This window comes from Procambarus clarkii, chromosome 29 (genome assembly GCF_040958095.1).
Source record: "Procambarus clarkii isolate CNS0578487 chromosome 29, FALCON_Pclarkii_2.0, whole genome shotgun sequence".
In the NCBI taxonomy this organism is placed as follows: Eukaryota; Metazoa; Arthropoda; class Malacostraca; order Decapoda; family Cambaridae; genus Procambarus; species Procambarus clarkii.
This window is the reverse complement of record NC_091178.1, coordinates 41,752,494-41,772,431: the sequence shown is the minus strand read 5'-3', so window position 1 is coordinate 41,772,431 and position 19,938 is coordinate 41,752,494. Positions and strand designations below refer to the sequence as shown.

At 44.3% G+C, this 19,938-nt stretch overlaps 1 protein-coding gene across 1 annotated transcript in view; it reads left to right on the top strand.

Moving 5' to 3' along the window:
• The window catches only part of LOC138369728 (uncharacterized), a 39,571-nt gene extending 19,949 nt beyond the window's left edge, over positions 1 to 19,622 (top strand). Inside the window, exons 2-3 of the mRNA XM_069333167.1 lie at positions 10,064 to 10,162; positions 19,558 to 19,622. Of these exons, the coding sequence (XP_069189268.1) occupies positions 10,064 to 10,162; positions 19,558 to 19,622 (164 nt within the window). The remainder of the gene's footprint in view (positions 1 to 10,063; positions 10,163 to 19,557) is intronic.
• The last annotated feature ends 316 nt before the right edge of the window (positions 19,623 to 19,938 follow it).

Here is a 19,938-nt window from a genome sequence, read left to right as displayed (position 1 = left end):
TTAGCACCACACTCTGGTATCACTCCATATCACTCCACAATAATCAATGGCCAGGAATCACTGACGTTTCACCTGCAAGATTACACATGGAATAATATCACTCTGTCTCGCGGACGATCAAAAATGAATGAATTACCACAATTGAATATAAATATTACATGGACATCCTCTCAGTCCTTGGCTAATCTATGTATACTCTGTTCCCGTGTTTACCCACACACAGACACACACACTGTACGGCTGTGTATACAAGACGTAAGTCCCTCTGGACTGACAAGATGAGAACAAGGGTGATTATCTCCTCGTCCACACTTCACTTCACCTCTACAGGTGCTTAGTGACAATGCGACGGAACACCTGACTTCGAATTCAAGCTTTAGAGACTAACCAGAAATCTCCAGAAATACACACACAGGTACTTACTCATTAATACTGCCGGCCTTACACACACACCATTCCCATACATCAGGCACCCTGCTATGGGTGGCTGACTCATAGTGGTGGAGATGGCTAGAGCGGTCCTTACGTGGTATCTTACGTGCAATTGGCGAGCACTCGAACCCCCCAACCCCCCCTCACAACATGGCTCTTCCATGACGATGAGTAAAGTGGCTGGCGCGGGCGGCCCACAGCTCACCCACCATGCGGCCTAGCTGTTTCCGCGCAAACTTGAGTCTCGCTTCAAGCCATACAATAGAATGATGCTATAGGCATATCTCTGTCCACAGACGTGCTTCCCCGGCCAGGGTAAAATTTCTGGAATGCTGATGACGGGGGCACTCACATGAGCCTAAACACTAGATGTTTCGGTTGTTGGTTACCAAACTTAAGTCCGCGCACTTAACAAGTGCACTAAACAAGTGTACTGGCCTCCACAGGAATAAGAGCACCATTGTAAGTGAGCTGGTGAACCATCCCCTCACACACAGTGTACTGTTGTTTGAGTATCTGGTCATACTGTTATCTTGAATATTAGAGGAAAGACGGCTCAAGACATGATGGCCTACATCATACAGAAGTGCAAGGAGGCAGCAGACAAGTTCGTCCCAATACAAGCGGAAATGAAATGCAAATGAGAAACCCGTGGTTTAATCAAGGATGTAAGCTAGCAAATCCACTAAGTAAAGGCTTGTGGAGAAACTATAGAAACAACAGAACACTAGAGCGCTGAGAAAGATACCAGAATGCCGGGAATGAATACATCTGGGTGAGAAAAGAGGTAGAGAGGCAATATGAAAATGACATAGCGAGCAAGGCAAAGACTCAACCCAAACTGCTGCATAACCACATCAGGAGGAAAACAATAGTGAAGGAACAAGTAATGAAACTGATGATATGGGCAGAAAGATTCACCACAAACAACAAGGAAGTGTGTGAGGAACTCAATACGATATTCCAGGAGGTTTTCACTTCTGTGTAAGGAGAAGTCTCCGGAAGCCCACATAAAAAGAATAACATCAGTGGCCTTTGTGAGGCAGGATAACATCAGAACTTCTTTCAGAAACCTGTGTAAGGGATCCTTCAGAACCTTGTATACAACATATGTAAGGCTAATCCTGGAGTATGCAGCCCCAGCATGGAGCCCATACCTAGTCAAGCACAAGACGAAGCTGGAAAAAGTTCAGAGGTATGCCACTAGGCTAGTCCCGGAACTAAGAGAAAAAGTTATGAATTATGAGAAACGGCTGCGGGAACTGCACCTCATGTCGCTGGAAGACAGAAGAGCTCGTGGAGACATGATCACCACATACAAAATTCTCAGGGGAATTGACATTTATTATAGACTGTGGGTTGGTTGGTGTTGTCGTCGTTGATCCTTCTCTACGGACAACCCAACCCACAACTCGGTAGAGTGCTTATACTAGGAGATCACCCTTGGCGCTTCTGGCTCTTGGAGAGGGGCTCAACGTCACACGTTTAGGGGATGCGGCTCCAACACTTAGCCTCGTTGTCACGTGCACACACCCACTCGAGCCGCTGTGACTCCCCACTCTCTCCTTAGATAAGATATGATCTCCTCAATCCCCTATGACTTACTAGTATTACCTCCTACCCTGTCCACAGCAGTGGTTCTTGGTTCTTTCTCTCTCCTTCTTTACTACCTCCTGGGAAGCCTCACTAGGACAAGGGCAAACACCAGCAAATTGTGACACATTTACTGGACAAAGCACATACACGATACATACACACATATAATAATAATGAATCCTATACTCTATAATATCACAATCAGGTTGCACTCCAACACCATCAGAACTCTATTATCAGCTTATCAAGTGGTATCCTATCTCCTGGTTCGCCACCTGATACTATTAACCTCCTCAAGTTGATCAAGTCTACATACACTGTTGCACCATCAGCAAGATAATATATATATAGAAAATCAGCATTTGAATGCAATCACATATATCAGTATAAATGTTCATTGATACACAACAATGATCCATCAATCACTGTCAGTCCTGGAACGCATACATCCGTAGGTAATCCAGCCTACGACTGTAACTCTAAACTTCAGTATAAAAAACTCCTTGACATAAGAATGCCAACAGTCACTCACCTCTCACTGCGTCTTGCACGCTAATGACAACCAAACACTATCGACTCCCTATAAGTAATTCACCAGAACTTCCCCTTCCACCTCTGGAAGTTCACTACCCTAATATCCTTAGGTTCTTCCGGGCTTCACTACCAGGATCCTCTGCAGCTCCTCCAGGCTGCTATCATGAAGCTTCCTTGAGCAACTACGGTGCTTCACCCTTCTGCTAGGGTCTTCCACAGCTCTCTTGGCTGCTACACCATGAAGTTTCCTCGAGCAACTATGGTGCTTCTCCACCTCTACAGAAGCACGTGACACTCCTCTTCACTGCTGCTTCTCCTCACAGCTCGAGGTCCTCTGCTCCACTACCTTGGAGTCTCATCAGCTACTTCATCTGCTGGCTTCGAAGTTCTCAGCAACTTCTTCCCCAAAAGACAAACCTGCAACCCATCGACACTCCAATAAAATGTTCCCCTTTAACACATAAACAAAAATAACCACACAATATGCTTGCCTCAAACCTCTATCTGTTCTCTACATACAGTGAGAGTGGACTCCCCCGTTTTGGGCGGGTCCATACTCCACCTCGCCTGGCGGCGGTCCTCACTCGCTGGGAGGGTCTTCCTCCATCCGGAGCCAGGCTCCCTCAGTCGTCCGCCAGCGCTCAGAGGGGGCGGACGTCGCTCCGTGTTCCTCCCTCTCCACTCTCTTATTTCAGGCTTTCTGCCTTATTAAAACATGTCTAACTTATAAATACACATTGCTACTGTCGCTGGGCACACGACCAACTACAAGTGATCACTATGAACTGGCGTATATCGTGCTTACCACAGATTAATTGGTCGAGGGCGCTTTCCCTCTGACGGCGTCTGGTCAGGGCGCTCCACACAGCCCACGAAAATGCCTCTGAACAGCTTATTAAACTCTCCTCGCCGTCCAAGACTTGACACCACAACGTTCTCAGCTCAATTCCAAAGCTGGCACGTCTGCACACTTCTCTTCTCTTAGAGATATATCACTAGGGGTTCCCTTCTGGCGGGAGCTCAAACAGAGCGCGGCTTCCCCCTGCGATGTCTGGCACTCAAGTGAGGTCAAGGTCCTCCAGAAGCGAGCCTCACGCCTCCAGCAAAATGTCCACATCTCCTAGCCCGTCATTTATCTATTTTCTTCTGCATTGCCCATAATCTCAAACTGTTACACATATCCAACCAACTATTTTACATATGGGTTATCACCTCAAATTTTGCTAGACCTTCTAATCAGGTCAGGCTTGACGAATAACTCTCAAGGAGGGAGACTCGTTTCTCCTGTAGGCTGAGATCATAACACTCCCCTCCCCTTATTTTTGAGAGTTATTCTAGTGGCAAAGCTCGGGATAATACATCCGCCACCACACTGTCTCGTTCTTCACCCCATATACTCTCTTAGGAGTCTACAATTAATTCGTTGCACCTTGCAACATCTGGCACACCTCTCTCCAGAAACATGATCTTCTCATAAACGATTTGACCTCTCTGACACCTTTTGGCTAGGCTGTCCTCCTTGGACGCCTGCACTCCATCGGTCCACTCTACTTACTGTCTCCACCCTCCGTTTCCTCGTCTTCTTATCTTCCCGTCCAGAGTCAGACATCTGCTGTCTGTACCTCCTCTGTCGTCTTCACACTTCCATCTACTGCCATTATACTTTCGTCTCCTGTCATCATACTTCACTCCCTCGTCTTCACCGACTATCCTCCCTTCCGTCTCCTCGTTTATCCGAGAGCTCATCCTGTTTGACCTCCATCGAGTCCTCGGCTTTCTTCTATTCCTCCATGCTTGCATCATCATCCTCTTCCCACACTTCTCACCTCTATACATCTCCATTTCTTCTCCTTCAACTCTTCTTCGTTCCCTAAAAGTTTCTTCGAGCACTGCACTACATCCAACAGCACTCGACCATACATGTCGCTTTGCCTCTCCCAAAGTGCTCGTAAGCATCTCTCCACACATACTGTCTCTTCTCCTTTCATTTTCTCGGCTATTACTCTTCTTCACTATCTCTCCTCCACGTTGTCTGCGAAACGTGTCAACTCTTGACATCTCAAACAACTTAACTCCACTATCCATATGCCTCTGAGCTCGTGGACCACTTGACGCTTTACTCCCGTCCTCAGTCTGTCCACATCTTTCCTCGTTCCTACTCAGCACAGCTGCATTCGCCTTCCGACCTTTAATTTCAGCAGCCTGGGCTCTACTCAGGTCCGCTCTCTTCTCACGATTCTTCTTCGGCTGGGCCATCTTCACTTTTGCCTTCACCGAGACTTCATTTTCCTGGGCTGGACCTTCATCAAACAGCCACGCTATGTCTACGTCGATATCTTCCACCGGCTGAATCGACACTGTCTCACCTTCTCCAGTGTCTTCCTCGTCGGCCACCTCTGCCTTCGTGACTACCGAGACAGGGTTTTCAATGGCTTGGCGGTCTCCTGACTCATCTCCTCGGATGTCAGTCAGGTTCACACTCTCAGGTGTCCCACCCGTGCAGTGGCCTTCTGGGCACTCCTCTGGCACAGTCTCCGCTATGACTCTTGGCAACACCTTTGTCCCGCACAAGTCATTCCCCAGGATCACTTGGACTCCTGGAACAGGTATGTCGGGGCACACTCCCAACATCACCTCTGCCGACACATATTCCGACCTTAGCTGGACAGTACATACGGGCATGTCACTCTCAGACAATAACCCATATACTTTCATCTTCCCACTGCCAGCTAACCGTCGATCATTCCCAATCAGGCTTCTCGTAATCAAGCTCTGATTAGCTCCGGTATCTCTTAAGATACCAACTTCTACCTCAGGTTGGCTTCCTACACTGATCCAACCTTTGCTCATGAACGGCCTATACCTCTCGTTCACTAAGTTCGCTCTCTGTGGTTTGTCTCGGAACACATTAGTATATTTACTTCCGGGGTCGCACATGGCCAGGGTCACAACTCTCTTGCCCTGCCGACAATCTCGCATCACGTGACCCAATCCGTTACAATTGTAACATCTCATCTGGTAAAAGTCTCTTCTATATGTACCAGAGTAGCTCTGACTCTGCCCACTCACATGAGAGTTCCTCGGGCCAGACGTACTACTCGTACTCTGTGGAGCTTTACTGGACTCTTGATTTCCCGGATAACGATTAGTTTCTCGTTTGGCTCCTCCATCCTCACTTTCAGACGAAGTGCGCGACCTACTCTTCTGAGTTTTAGGGTACTTACTTTTATCTGCCCATTTATCAAAATTTTTCTCACCCCAGACTCTTCTGGGTCTCTCATAATTTCTTCCTCCCCGGACTCCATTGGATCTGCCATTGCTGCGTCTCGCCTCACTTCTCACTCTGTTCTCCCTCAAGCTCTTGTATGCTTCAGTAATCATATCTGCCCTATCTGCGGCATCTTTCACCTCCATTATCCCTGCTTCTTGGATCTTGAACTTTGTTTCGGGATGCATCATCTCCAAGAACTTCTCCATGACCATCAGTTGCTTTAGGTCAGCGTAAGATCCAACTCCAGCAGCCTCAATCCACTTCTGGAATCGTCTTTCCAGATCTCTTGCTGTCTCAGCAAACGTACATGCTCCAACTTTCACCATCTCTCTGAAGCGCTTCCTATAAGCTTCTGGGGTTAACTGAAACGAGCGCAATATGCTGCTCTTTACTGTGGCGTAATCCTGGCACTCTTCCAGTGACAATTGGGTGTATGCCTCCCTGGCTGCACCGGTCAATCTTAACTGGACCAGCTGGGCCCATTCCTCCTGTGGCCACTCCTTGATGCTGGCTACTTTTTCAAAGTGCTCGAAAAAGCTCTCTGCCTCTTCGGGAACAAACAAGGGAATGTCCTTCTCCCTAACCCTAACATCTGGTGGGTGTGATACCTGGGTGGTGCTCTCTGGCAACCCATGTTCAATCCTTTGCTCAGCCAAGGTTCTATTCGCTTCTATCTGCATTTGTTTTGTTCTCTCTTTTTCTTTTTCGACCTGGGCTTTTTCTTTTTCGACCTGGGCTTTTTCTTTTTCTTGTTCCAACTCCAGTTCCCTTACTCTGGTTTTCTCTTTTTCTTTCTCCACCTCTAGTCTTGCTTTCTCTTTTTCTTTCTCCTGTTCCAACTCCAGTTCTCTTACTCTGGTTTTCTCTTTTTCTACTTCCAACCTGGTTTTCTCTTTTTCTACTTCCAGCCTGGTTTTCTCTTTTTCCTTCTCGGCTTCATTTTTCATCTGGAGTTCTAATTTCATCTTTTCCAGCTGGAACTGTCTCTCCTTGTCCTCACGCTGCATCTGGAGCTCTAACTGGAATCTCTCCAAGCTCCTATTCCGGCTACTCCTGCTACTGCGGCTACTCTTGCTGCTCCTACTCGATCCCTGGGATCTCACGTCATCCTGCCCATCATCCTCCTTTCTACTTTCAGCTCCTTCCTGGGCTCCTTGTTCTGCCGCTTCACTTCTGGCTCTCAACTGCCTCAGGATCTCATCCTTCATCCCAGCTACTTTAGATGCTTTCAACCTGATGCCACATTTTTCTGCTATTTGTTTCAATTGATCCCTCGTGCAACCTTCTAAATCCTCAGGCTTGCCTGACTCCACAAACGCTTGCACCTTATCCATCTTTGTCCTGTGAGTCTTCCCAAGAGAGAATATACACCTGCGTTCACACAGTTTATCTATTTCAGCAGGGGTGTACAAATCCACTCTTGGACAGGGTGTGGGTGTGTCAGTTCACTCTCCCGGACAGGCCCCCAATTTATTATAGACTGTGGGTTGGTTGGTGTTGTCGTCGTTGATCCTTCTCTACGGACAACCCAACCCACAACTCGGTAGAGTGCTTATACTAGGAGATCACCCTTGGCGCTTCTGGCTCTTGGAGAGGGGCTCAACGTCACACGTTTAGGGGATGCGGCTCCAACACTTAGCCTCGTTGTCACGTGCACACACCCACTCGAGCCGCTGTGACTCCCCACTCTCTCCTTAGATAAGATATGATCTCCTCAATCCCCTATGACTTACTAGTATTACCTCCTACCCTGTCCACAGCAGTGGTTCTTGGTTCTTTCTCTCTCCTTCTTTACTACCTCCTGGGAAGCCTCACTAGGACAAGGGCAAACACCAGCAAATTGTGACACATTTACTGGACAAAGCACATACACGATACATACACACATATAATAATAATGAATCCTATACTCTATAATATCACAATCAGGTTGCACTCCAACACCATCAGAACTCTATTATCAGCTTATCAAGTGGTATCCTATCTCCTGGTTCGCCACCTGATACTATTAACCTCCTCAAGTTGATCAAGTCTACATACACTGTTGCACCATCAGCAAGATAATATATATATAGAAAATCAGCATTTGAATGCAATCACATATATCAGTATAAATGTTCATTGATACACAACAATGATCCATCAATCACTGTCAGTCCTGGAACGCATACATCCGTAGGTAATCTAGCCTACGACTGTAACTCTAAACTTCAGTATAAAAAACTCCTTGACATAAGAATGCCAACAGTCACTCACCTCTCACTGCGTCTTGCACGCTAATGACAACCAAACACTATCGACTCCCTATAAGTAATCCACCAGAACTTCCCCTTCCACCTCTGGAAGTTCACTACCCTAATATCCTTAGGTTCTTCCGGGCTTCACTACCAGGATCCTCTGCAGCTCCTCCAGGCTGCTATCATGAAGCTTCCTTGAGCAACTACGGTGCTTCACCCTTCTGCTAGGGTCTTCCACAGCTCTCTTGGCTGCTACACCATGAAGTTTCCTCGAGCAACTATGGTGCTTCCCCACCTCTACAGAAGCACGTGACACTCCTCTTCACTGCTGCTTCTCCTCACAGCTCGAGGTCCTCTGCTCCACTACCTTGGAGTCTCATCAGCTACTTCATCTGCTGGCTTCGAAGTTCTCAGCAACTTCTTCCCCAAAAGACAAACCTGCAACCCATCGACACTCCAATAAAATGTTCCCCTTTAACACATAAACAAAAATAACCACACAATATGCTTGCCTCAAACCTCTATCTGTTCTCTACATACAGTGAGAGTGGACTCCCCCGTTTTGGGCGGGTCCATACTCCACCTCGCCTGGCGGCGGTCCTCACTCGCTGGGAGGGTCTTCCTCCATCCGGAGCCAGGCTCCCTCAGTCGTCCGCCAGCGCTCATAGGGGGCGGACTTCGCTCCGTGTTCCTCCCTCTCCACTCTCTTATTTCAGGCTTTCTGCCTTATTAAAACATGTCTAACTTATAAATACACATTGCTACTGTCGCTGGGCACACGACCAACTACAAGTGATCACTATGAACTGGCGTATATCGTGCTTACCACAGATTAATTGGTCGAGGGCGCTTTCCCTCTGACGGCGTCTGGTCAGGGCGCTCCACACAGCCCACGAAAATGCCTCTGAACAGCTTATTAAACTCTCCTCGCCGTCCAAGACTTGACACCACAACGTTCTCAGCTCAATTCCAAAGCTGGCACGTCTGCACACTTCTCTTCTCTTAGAGATATATCACTAGGGGTTCCCTTCTGGCGGGAGCTCAAACAGAGCGCGGCTTCCCCCTGCGATGTCTGGCACTCAAGTGAGGTCAAGGTCCTCCAGAAGCGAGCCTCACGCCTCCAGCAAAATGTCCACATCTCCTAGCCCGTCATTTATCTATTTTCTTCTGCATTGCCCATAATCTCAAACTGTTACACATATCCAACCAACTATTTTACATATGGGTTATCACCTCAAATTTTGCTAGACCTTCTAATCAGGTCAGGCTTGACGAATAACTCTCAAGGAGGGAGACTCGTTTCTCCTGTAGGCTGAGATCATAACACATGATAGACAAGGATGGATTATTTAACACAGGTGGTACATGAACAAGGGGACAGGTGGAAGCTGAGTTCCCAAATGATCCACACAGACATTAGAGAGAACTTTTTCAGGGTCAGAGAAGTTGTTAAACGGAATGCAGTAGGAAGTGAGATGGTGGAGGCTGACTTCATACACAGTTTCATATGTAGATATGATAGAACCCAGTATGCTCAGGAATCTGTACATCAGTTGGTTGGCGGTTGAGAGGCGGGACCTAAGAGCCAAAGCTCAACCCTCGCAAGCACAATTTGGTGAATAAAATTAGGTGAGAACAAGAAGAATGTTTTATTTCTTATTAGGGCAAGTATATACTATGCTGCAAGCCAATAATACTCACAGTTTCGGGCATGACAATATCATCACTGTCGCTCTCGAGGCAAGTAATAAGTGCTCATATAAGTACAGGTGGGATGTCGGACATTTTAATGGTGATCTATTGTTAACAATATTAACACCATCTTCCTCTCTTAAATTTAGGGTGGAAAATAATTTTGCATAATATTTGGAGTCCGTACACTCACAAAAGTAAAAAGAAATGTCCATCTCGAACAGCTTATTTCAATATATTACAGAAACAACTTGAATCGTCATGGATTATGCATAATAACAATTGTGGTATCTGTTGACAGGCAGTACAGCCCTTCACATTGCAGCCGTACTTGGTCATGACAACACTGTGAAGGTCCTCCTCGACGCTGGAGCAGACATCAACGCTTCAGATAATAATAGTAAGAGTCACACTTATGCATCCCAACATTATACAACACTTATGTCACACAGCACACCAAACTTATCATTTGACAAAATGCAATATATATATTTTATAATTATACCATAGGAGATAATGTCTGTCTGTGTGTCTGTTCAAAGCTGGAGGCCAAACGTTTCATATACAAAAAATTGTCATATACGTTTCATATACAAAAGTAATCTGCACCATTATTCACTAATGTTACGAAAATTAACAGAAAATTCCTGATGTGAATAATTTGCCCGTACTAGCATTAAAAAGACAATTCTCCCACACCGTTAAAAATTTCTCAAACAACTTATATACCAGAGTAAGGGTAACTATTCTTGTTTTAGTATTTCACACCACTTAGCTGCTTTTGCTGCCAACCAACCACACATTAGACAATTGTATTTTTTATAAGACAGAGAGAGAGAGACAGAAAAAGAGTGAGACAGACACACTGTGAGAGCGTACATTCAATAACCAGGCGTTGCCTACATAGGAAATGCCAGATGTACGTTGTTCTCTTCGGGAGTCACTACAAACCCACAGGCCTCCACGCTGGGAAGCCAGTTGTGAAATCTGGCTTCCAAATTCCGCAATTGGAATCGCTGATCCAGAAAGTGAGCAGCGTGAGCGTTTTGCTTCCGCTGCGCCAAGGGTTCCGTATGTCAGGTAGAGATGAAGACCAAGACGGTATTCACCTCCACAAGCCAATACAGAGCCATCATCACCTGGGTCGTTCTCTCTACAACTTGCATGCAAGCAAATATTGTTGTTGCAGTAGGTCTCCTGACCCATCACCTGACAGGTGTATAGAGTCATAAGGCCTCGACCCACTGATGCAGTAGGTCTCCTGACCCACCACCTGACAGGTGTATAGAGTCATAAGGCCTCGACCCACTGTTGCAGTAGGTCTCCTGACCCACCACCTGACAGGTGTAAAGAGTCATAAGGCCTCGACCCACTGTTGCAGTAGGTCTCCTGACCCACCACCTGACAGGTGTATAGAGTCATAAGGCCTCGACCCACTGTTGCAGTAGGTCTCCTGACCCACCACCTGACAGGTGTATAGAGTCATAAGGCCTCGACCCACTGTTGCAGTAGGTCTCCTGACCCACCTCCTGACAGGTGTATAGAGTCATAAGGCTTCGACCCACTGTTGCAGTAGGTCTCCTGACCCACCACCTGACAGGTGTATAGAGTCATAAGGCCTCGACCCACTGTTGCAGTAGGTCTCCTGACCCACCACCTGACAGGTGTATAGAGTCATAAGGCCTCGACCCACTGTTGCAGTAGGTCTCCTGACCCACCACCTGACAGGTGTAAAGAGTCATAAGGCCTCGACCCACTGTTGCAGTAGGTCTCCTGACCCACCACCTGACAGGTGTAAAGAGTCATAAGGCCTCGACCCACTGTTGCAGTAGGTCTCCTGACCCACCACCTGACAGGTGTATAGAGTCATAAGGCCTCGACCCACTGTTGCAGTAGGTCTCCTGACCCACCACCTGACAGGTGTAAAGAGTCATAAGGCCTCGACCCACTGTTGCAGTAGGTCTCCTGACCCACCACCTGACAGGTGTATAGAGTCATAAGGCCTCGACCCACTGTTGCAGTAGGTCTCCTGACCCACCACCTGACAGGTGTATAGAGTCATAAGGCGTCGACCCACTGTTGCAGTAGGTCTCCTGACCCACCACCTGACAGGTGTATAGAGTCATAAGGCCTCGACCCACTGTTGCAGTAGGTCTCCTGACCCACCACCTGACAGGTGTATAGAGTCATAAGGCCTCGACCCACTGTTGCAGTAGGTCTCCTGACCCACCACCTGACAGGTGTATAGAGTCATAAGGCCTCGACCCACTGTTGCAGTAGGTCTCCTGACCCACCACCTGACAGGTGTATAGAGTCATAAGGCCTCGACCCACTGTTGCAGTAGGTCTCCTGACCCACCACCTGACAGGTGTATAGAGTCATAAGGCCTCGACCCACTGTTGCAGTAGGTCTCCTGACCCACCACCTGACAGGTGTAAAGAGTCATAAGGCCTCGACCCACTGTTGCAGTAGGTCTCCTGACCCACCACCTGACAGGTGTAAAGAGTCAAAAGGCCTCGACCCACTGTTGCAGTAGGTCTCCTGACCCACCACCTGACAGGTGTATAGAGTCATAAGGCCTCGACCCACTGTTGCAGTAGGTCTCCTGACCCACCACCTGACAGGTGTATAGAGTCATAAGGCCTCGACCCACTGTTGCAGTAGGTCTCCTGACGCACCACCTGACAGGTGTAAAGAGTCATAAGGCCTCGACCCACTGTTGCAGTAGGTCTCCTGACCCACCACCTGACAGGTGTATAGAGTCATAAGGCCTCGACCCACTGTTGCAGTAGGTCTCCTGACCCACCACCTGACAGGTGTAAAGAGTCATAAGGCCTCGACCAACTGTTGCAGTAGGTCTCCTGACCCACCACCTGACAGGTGTATAGAGTCATAAGGCCTCGACCCACTGTTGCAGTAGGTCTCCTGACCCACCACCTGACAGGTGTAAAGAGTCATAAGGCCTCGACCCACTGTTGCAGTAGGTCTCCTGACGCACCACCTGACAGGTGTAAAGAGTCATAAGGCCTCGACCCACTGTTGCAGTAGGTCTCCTGACCCACCACCTGACAGGTGTATAGAGTCATAAGGCCTCGACCCACTGTTGCAGTAGGTTTCCTGACCCACCACCTGACAGGTGTATAGAGTCATAAGGCCTCGACCCACCGGACAGGTCATCAGCAACAGTTTACTAACCTGAAACACTTCGTGCACATTCTTGGCAAATATCAAAATACTTCACTACCACAATACATCAACATATATAAATGCATACATAACAGTGTCATTAGGACACACAACAATACCAACAATTGCTTTAACAATCAATGTGTTAAAGTGCCAGATTTTCGAAAAGCTGATTTTAATAGCCTAAGAAATTTTTTGGGTCAAATTGATTGGAAAGTCTTGGGTATGGGGTGTGGGCCGGTCTTGGAGCGAGACATGAACCCAGCGATAGGTGACTTAAATGGGGATTTCGATGTGGATTCAATATATAACTTATTTAAGAATATTCTAAACAAAGCACAGGAACGTAGTATACCATACAAATTGAATAGATCGAATACTAATGACCCAAAGTGGATAACAAAGAATTTGAAGAACCTTATAGGTAAAAAGAGAGCTTGGTACAAAAGGATTAAAAATGGGGAGGTCACTTTAGAACAGGAATTCGTACAACTGGTTAGAAATGTTAAAAAAGAGATAAGGAAAGCAAAAAGAAACTATGAAGTTCGCATAGCAGGGCAAGCAAAGACAAATCCTAAAGGGTTTTTTCAGTTATATCGTACTAAGACTAGGGAAAGGACAGGTCCATTAAAAACTGAGACAGGTCAAATAACAGATAGTGATGAAGAGATGAGTAGTATTTTTAATAAATATTTTGTATCTGTATTTACTAAAGAGGAACTTAACAATATGCCTTCAGCCGAACAAGTCTATGTGGGTGGGGACGAGGACAGGTTGACGAGTTTAGCAGTTACCAGGGAGGATGTTCTTAAACAAATAGTAAAACTCAAACCAAACAAATCCCCAGGGCCGGATGAAGTGTTTGCCAGGGTGCTTAAAGAATGCAAAGAGGAGCTTTGTGACCCACTGTCAACCATATTTAATAAATCAATAGAGTCAGGCAGAGTGCCAGAGTTTTGGAAAGTTGCTAATGTGATACCAGTTTTTAAGAAAGGAGATAGATCACTTGCGTCTAACTATCGACCAATTAGCCTAACGTCTATTGTGGGAAAGTTACTCGAATCTATAATAGCAAATAAAATTCGTCTTCATCTTGAAAAACATAAATTAATAATTGAGTCGCAACATGGTTTTATAAATGGCCGTTCATGTTTAACAAATTTGTTATCTTTTTATTCTAGCATTGTTGAGGCAGTTGATAGTGGTAAGGATTGCGATGTTGTATACCTTGACTTTAGCAAAGCTTTTGATACAGTGCCACATGAAAGACTGATTAAAAAGATAGAGTCTCATGGTATTGGGGGTGCTATATTAAGCTGGATTAGGGCATGGCTATACCAAAGGAAACAGAGAGTTAGTATAAATGGAATCAAGTCAGAGTGGGAAAATGTTGTAAGTGGAGTGCCTCAAGGCTCTGTCCTGGGACCTCTGTTGTTTATAATATATATAAATGATTTAGATTCAGGTTTGAGTAGCAACATTTGCAAATTTGCCGATGATACGAAAATCGGTAGGGAAATTAATTCGGAGGAGGACTCACTATCACTTCAAGTTGATCTAGATAGGGTTTTGAAATGGTCAAAGGATTGGCAGATGCAGTTTAATGCTGATAAATGTAAAGTTCTGAGGTTAGGTAATGATGATAGAGTTACAAGATACGAGCTAGATGGTGTTGTGATTGCGAAGTCGGATTGCGAAAGGGATCTGGGAGTTATGATTAGTAAGAATTTAAAACAAAAGGATCAATGCATAAATGTTCGTAATAAGGCAAATCGGACACTTGGATTTATTAATCGCAGCGTTAGTAACAAGACACCTGGTGTGGTTCTCAAGCTATATCTTGCTCTAGTTAGGCCCCATTTAGATTATGCAGTTCAGTTTTGGTCGCCATATTATAGAATGGATATAAATTCACTTGAACGTGTCCAGCGTAGGATGACTAAGTTAATTCCCCAAATTAGAAATCTTTCATATGAAGAAAGATTAACAAAGCTTAAGTTGCATTCACTGGAAAGGCGAAGAGTTAGGGGTGACATGATAGAGGTTTACAAGTGGATGAATGGACATAACCGGGGGGATATTAATAGGGTATTAAAAGTATCAACACAGGACAGAACACGAAACAATGGGTATAAATTGGATAAGTTTAGATTTAGGAAAGACTTGGGTAAATACTGGTTCAGTAACAGGGTTGTTGATTTGTGGAACCAATTGCCGCGTAACATTGTGGAGGTGGGGTCCCTCGATTGTTTCAAGCACGGGTTGGACAAGTATATGAGTGGGATTGGGTGGTTATAGAATAAGAGCTGCCTCGTATGGGCCAATAGGCCTTCTGCAGTTACCTTTGTTCTTATGTTCTTATGTTCTTATGTCACCAAGACATTCAATCACCTACGTAACACATGTAACTTGAACATCAACCAAAACATATACAATTAACATTTAATTTTTAAATTAATTACCATTAATTAATTAACCACAATTATATTAATTACGGTCACTTAGATGGTCAACAAATCAACAGTTACATCAACGTCACTTTCACCCAGACAAGTGTCCAATCAAAGACAATTACGTTTATCACTGTCACCTCGCCAATTAACAATCACTTAATCACATTAATATATTGTTTATCAATTAGACGAAACAATCAATTAACAGCTTAATACACTGTCAACCGACAGCTATCAAATAAAATAATGACTTTACTAATTACAATAATAATTTTACTAATTACAATAATAATTTTACTAATTACATTAATGAATCACTACCAAGGATATCACTGGGACAATCCAACACCACACAATAATTACAAACACAATTTAAGAACATAACAACATAAAAACAAAGGCAACTGCAGAAGGCCTATTGGCCAATACGAGGCAGCTCCTATATATAACCACCCAATCCCACTCATATACATGTCTAACCCACGCTTGAAACAATGGAGGCACCCAACCTCCACCACATTACGGAGTAATTGGTTCCACAAATCAGCAACTCTGTTACCGAACCAGTATTTACCCAAGTCTTTCCTAAATCTAAACTTATCCAATTTATACCCATTTTTTCGTGTTCTGTCTTGTGTTAATACTTTTAATACCCTATTTATATCCCCTTTGTTATGTCCATTCATCCACGTGTAAACCTCTATCATGTCACCCATAACTCTTCGCCTTTCCAGTGAATGCAAATTAAGCTTTGTTAATCTTTCTTCATATGAAAGATTAGATTTCTAATTTGGGGAATTAACTTAGTCATCCTACGCTGGACACGTTCAAGTGAATTTATATCCATTCTATAGTATGGCGACCAAAACTGAAATGCATAATCTAAATGGGGCCTAACCAGAGCAAGATATAACTGAAGAACAACATCAGGTGTCTTGTTACTATTATATGTCTTCGATTAATAAATCCCAGTGTCCTACTTGCCTTATTACGAACACTCAGGCATTGATCCTTTTGTTTTAAATTCTTACTAATCATAACTCCCAGGTCCGTTTCGCAATCCGACTTCACAATCTCAACACCAACAAGCTCGTATCTTGTAACTCTATCATCATTACCTAGCCTCAGAACTTTACATTTATCAGCATTAAACTGCATCTACCAATCTTTTGACCATTTCAAAAATCCTATTTAGATCAACTTGAAGTGATAGTGAGTCTTCTTCCGTGTTAATTTCCCTACCGATTTTTGTATCATCTGCAAATTTGCAGATGTTGCTACTCAAACCTGAATCTAAATCATTTATATATATTATAAACAACAGAAGTCCCAGGACAGAGCCCTGAGGTACTCCACTAACAACATTATCCCTCTCTGACTTAACCCCATTTGTACTAACTCTCTGTTTCCTTTGGAATAGCCATGCCCTAATCCAACTTAATATACCATCCCCAATACCATGAGTCTCTATTTTTTTAATCAGTCTTTCATGTGGCACTGTATCAAAAGCTTTGCTAAAGTCAAGGTACACAACATACAATCCTTACCACTATCAACTGCCTCAACTATGCTGGAATAAAAGATAGCAAATTTGTTAAACATGAATGGCCATTAGTAAAACCATGTGGCGACTCATTTATTAATTTATGTTTTTCAAGATGACGACAAATTGTATTTGCAATTATCGATTCAAGTAACTTTCCCACAATAAACGTTAGGCTAATTGACTGATAGTTTGACGCAAGTGATCTATCTCCTTTCTTAAAAATTGGTACCATATTATACCTTCCATGACTCTGGCACTCTACCTAACTATTGATTTATTAAATATGGTAGACAGTGGCTCGGAAATCTCCTCTTTGCATTCTTTAAGCACCCTGGCAAACACTTCATCCGGCCCTGGGGATTTGTTTGGTTTGAGTTTTACTATTTGTTAAATTACATCCTCCCTGGTAACTGCTAAACTAGTCAACCTGTTCTCGTCCCCACCCACATATACTTGTTCGGCTGAAGGCATATTGTTAAGCTCCTCTTTAGTAAATACAGATGTAAAATATTTATTAAAAATACTACTCATCTCCTCGTTATTATCCGTTATTTGACCTGTCTCAGTTTTTAATGGACCTATTCTTTCCCTAGTCTTAGTTCGATATAACTGATAAAACCCTTTATTATTTGTCTCGCTTGCCCTGCTATGCGAACTTCGTAGTTTCTTTTTGCTTTCCTTATCTCTTTTTTAACATTTCTAACCAGTTGAACGAATTCCCTTTCTAAACTAACTTCCCCATTCTTAATCCTTTTGTACCACGCTCTCTTTTTACCTATAAGGTTCTTCAGATCCTTTGTTATCCACTTTGGATCATTAGTATTCGATCTATTCAATTTATATGGTATACTACGTTCCTGGGCTTTGCTTAGAATATTTTTAAATAGGTTATATTTTGAATCCACATCGAAATCCCCATTTCCGTCACCTGTCACTGGGTTCACATCTCGCCCACACCCCATCCCCAAGACATTCCAGTCTATTTGACCCAAAAAAATTCTTAGGCTATTGAAATCAGCTTTTCGAAAATCAGGCACTTTAACAGAATTATCTCCTACAGATCTATTGCATTCTATGATAAATCTGATTTCTTTATGATCACTATTCCCTAGCTCACTCCCTATTTCCATGTCCTTAATTTGTGTTTCCCTGTTAGTTAACACTAAATCTAAAATATTATTTTAAAATTTTATATAAAAAATTATTATATTATATATAATATAAATATTATTTAGACTTGATATCAATATTAGTGTGCCACACAGACAACCACTATTTACTTTTGTGCCACTGAGACAACCGTAGTAGTGTATCTCTTCCCAATACCTGTACCAGATGTTAGCATCCTAAATCATTCACACACACACACACACAATACGTCACCTGTCAATCACTGTTATGGTATCAACACCATTGCTGGAGTGAGGAGTGACGATATCAGCGCCATCTATGGACCTGTACTCCAACTCCAAGGCATCAAGTGAAACGAAGACTACGTCATCTGTTGTCGGAGGTGTGACGTCTGTGAAAGACTCCTGTTTCATATCTCAGTTAGGAGGTGAGATCGTTGGTGATGATCTTTGGTGAGTGACGTTACGATATCAACCCCATCTAAATTGCATCCAATAACATTTCACCGTTCCCAAGTGAAAGGTTTCCATCTTATGTTCTCCTTGTCTTCCGTCTTGCTATTGACTTTTATGTTCACAGATGTGACGTAGAAGGTTATTGCACTCTGGAAATCAGTTTACCTTGGGCAGTCCAGAACTCTTGACGTTTCCTGTGAGGACAAGTGGCCGCCATCGGTATTAAGCACGCAGTTGGCTCTTGTAATTAGGCAATGTTTGTGTGGACCGACGTACCCGGAATTTGGCCAAGAGGAGTTACCAGTCGACAGTAGTGGGCGTCTGCTGAGAAGTGCTGCTAGTGTGTTGCTAGAGACTTCTGTCAGAGTGTTAAAGACCCTGGAAGTGATTATTTGTGACCTCTTTCAATGTGTTGCTGAAGCTCTCTGCCAGTGTTTCTGGAGATCAAATGTGGGGTATTGGGACATTGTGACGATACGGTGTGTGGACTGGCTCATGCTGAGGAAGGTGAACTCGACGGTGAATAACACTGAGCGTGGACGACGTATACGTGAAGATAGTAGACTCACCGGGTTTTGAGGAACACTGCAGATATATTGAGTGTCCTGGGTGAACGCAACACTGTGTACATAGGTGTAGTTATACTTCCATAGATGATATATTGGTGAAGGTGTAATTGCATCTTGTTTACTCCCCTTTATTCCTTGCACTATTACTTGCTACCGCCAATTCTTGAGAACTTACCATTGACTTGCAGGTGGGATCATAGAAGAAGAGGCTCTAAGGCACATTACGCAGAACCCGGTTACTGGCTCACGCGGACAATTACAATCACTAATGACAGGCCAAGGAAGGTTAAGAGCTGTCAAGCAGACAGATTAACACATTCCACGATCCCTTTGGACACTCCCCCAGAAAACTTGTTGTGAGATACTATGATAATCCAAGATCGGGTAATTACTAATTACCAAATTAATGAGTTCACACTTTTTTAACAATACCCGGAAATTGTACTTGCATACAGATTCACACCCTGACACGCTCATGCACACAGCAGCTGCTGTAGATGATGGTCAGCGTGGCAGATAGGCTGTACATGTGAGCGAGGAGACCCAGTACTATACCCATATTAATGGATAGCGTCCACCTCCAGCTATCAGATGATCGATGTTAAATCTAGGAGTTAGGATTTGCAATACACAGAGCTGATCCTATCACACAGACAAGACCCTAAGAGCACCAGCACAATTTGCAACAATCACTGTTTAATGAGGTTTAATTTAAACCCCACACTTTTCAACGACGGATAATATCTTCAGCCATGTGCGATTTATATTTCTCCCATAACTCTGTTGGGGATGAAGGAGAGTCGGTGGTCAGTATGATTGCAAACAATGCACGAATT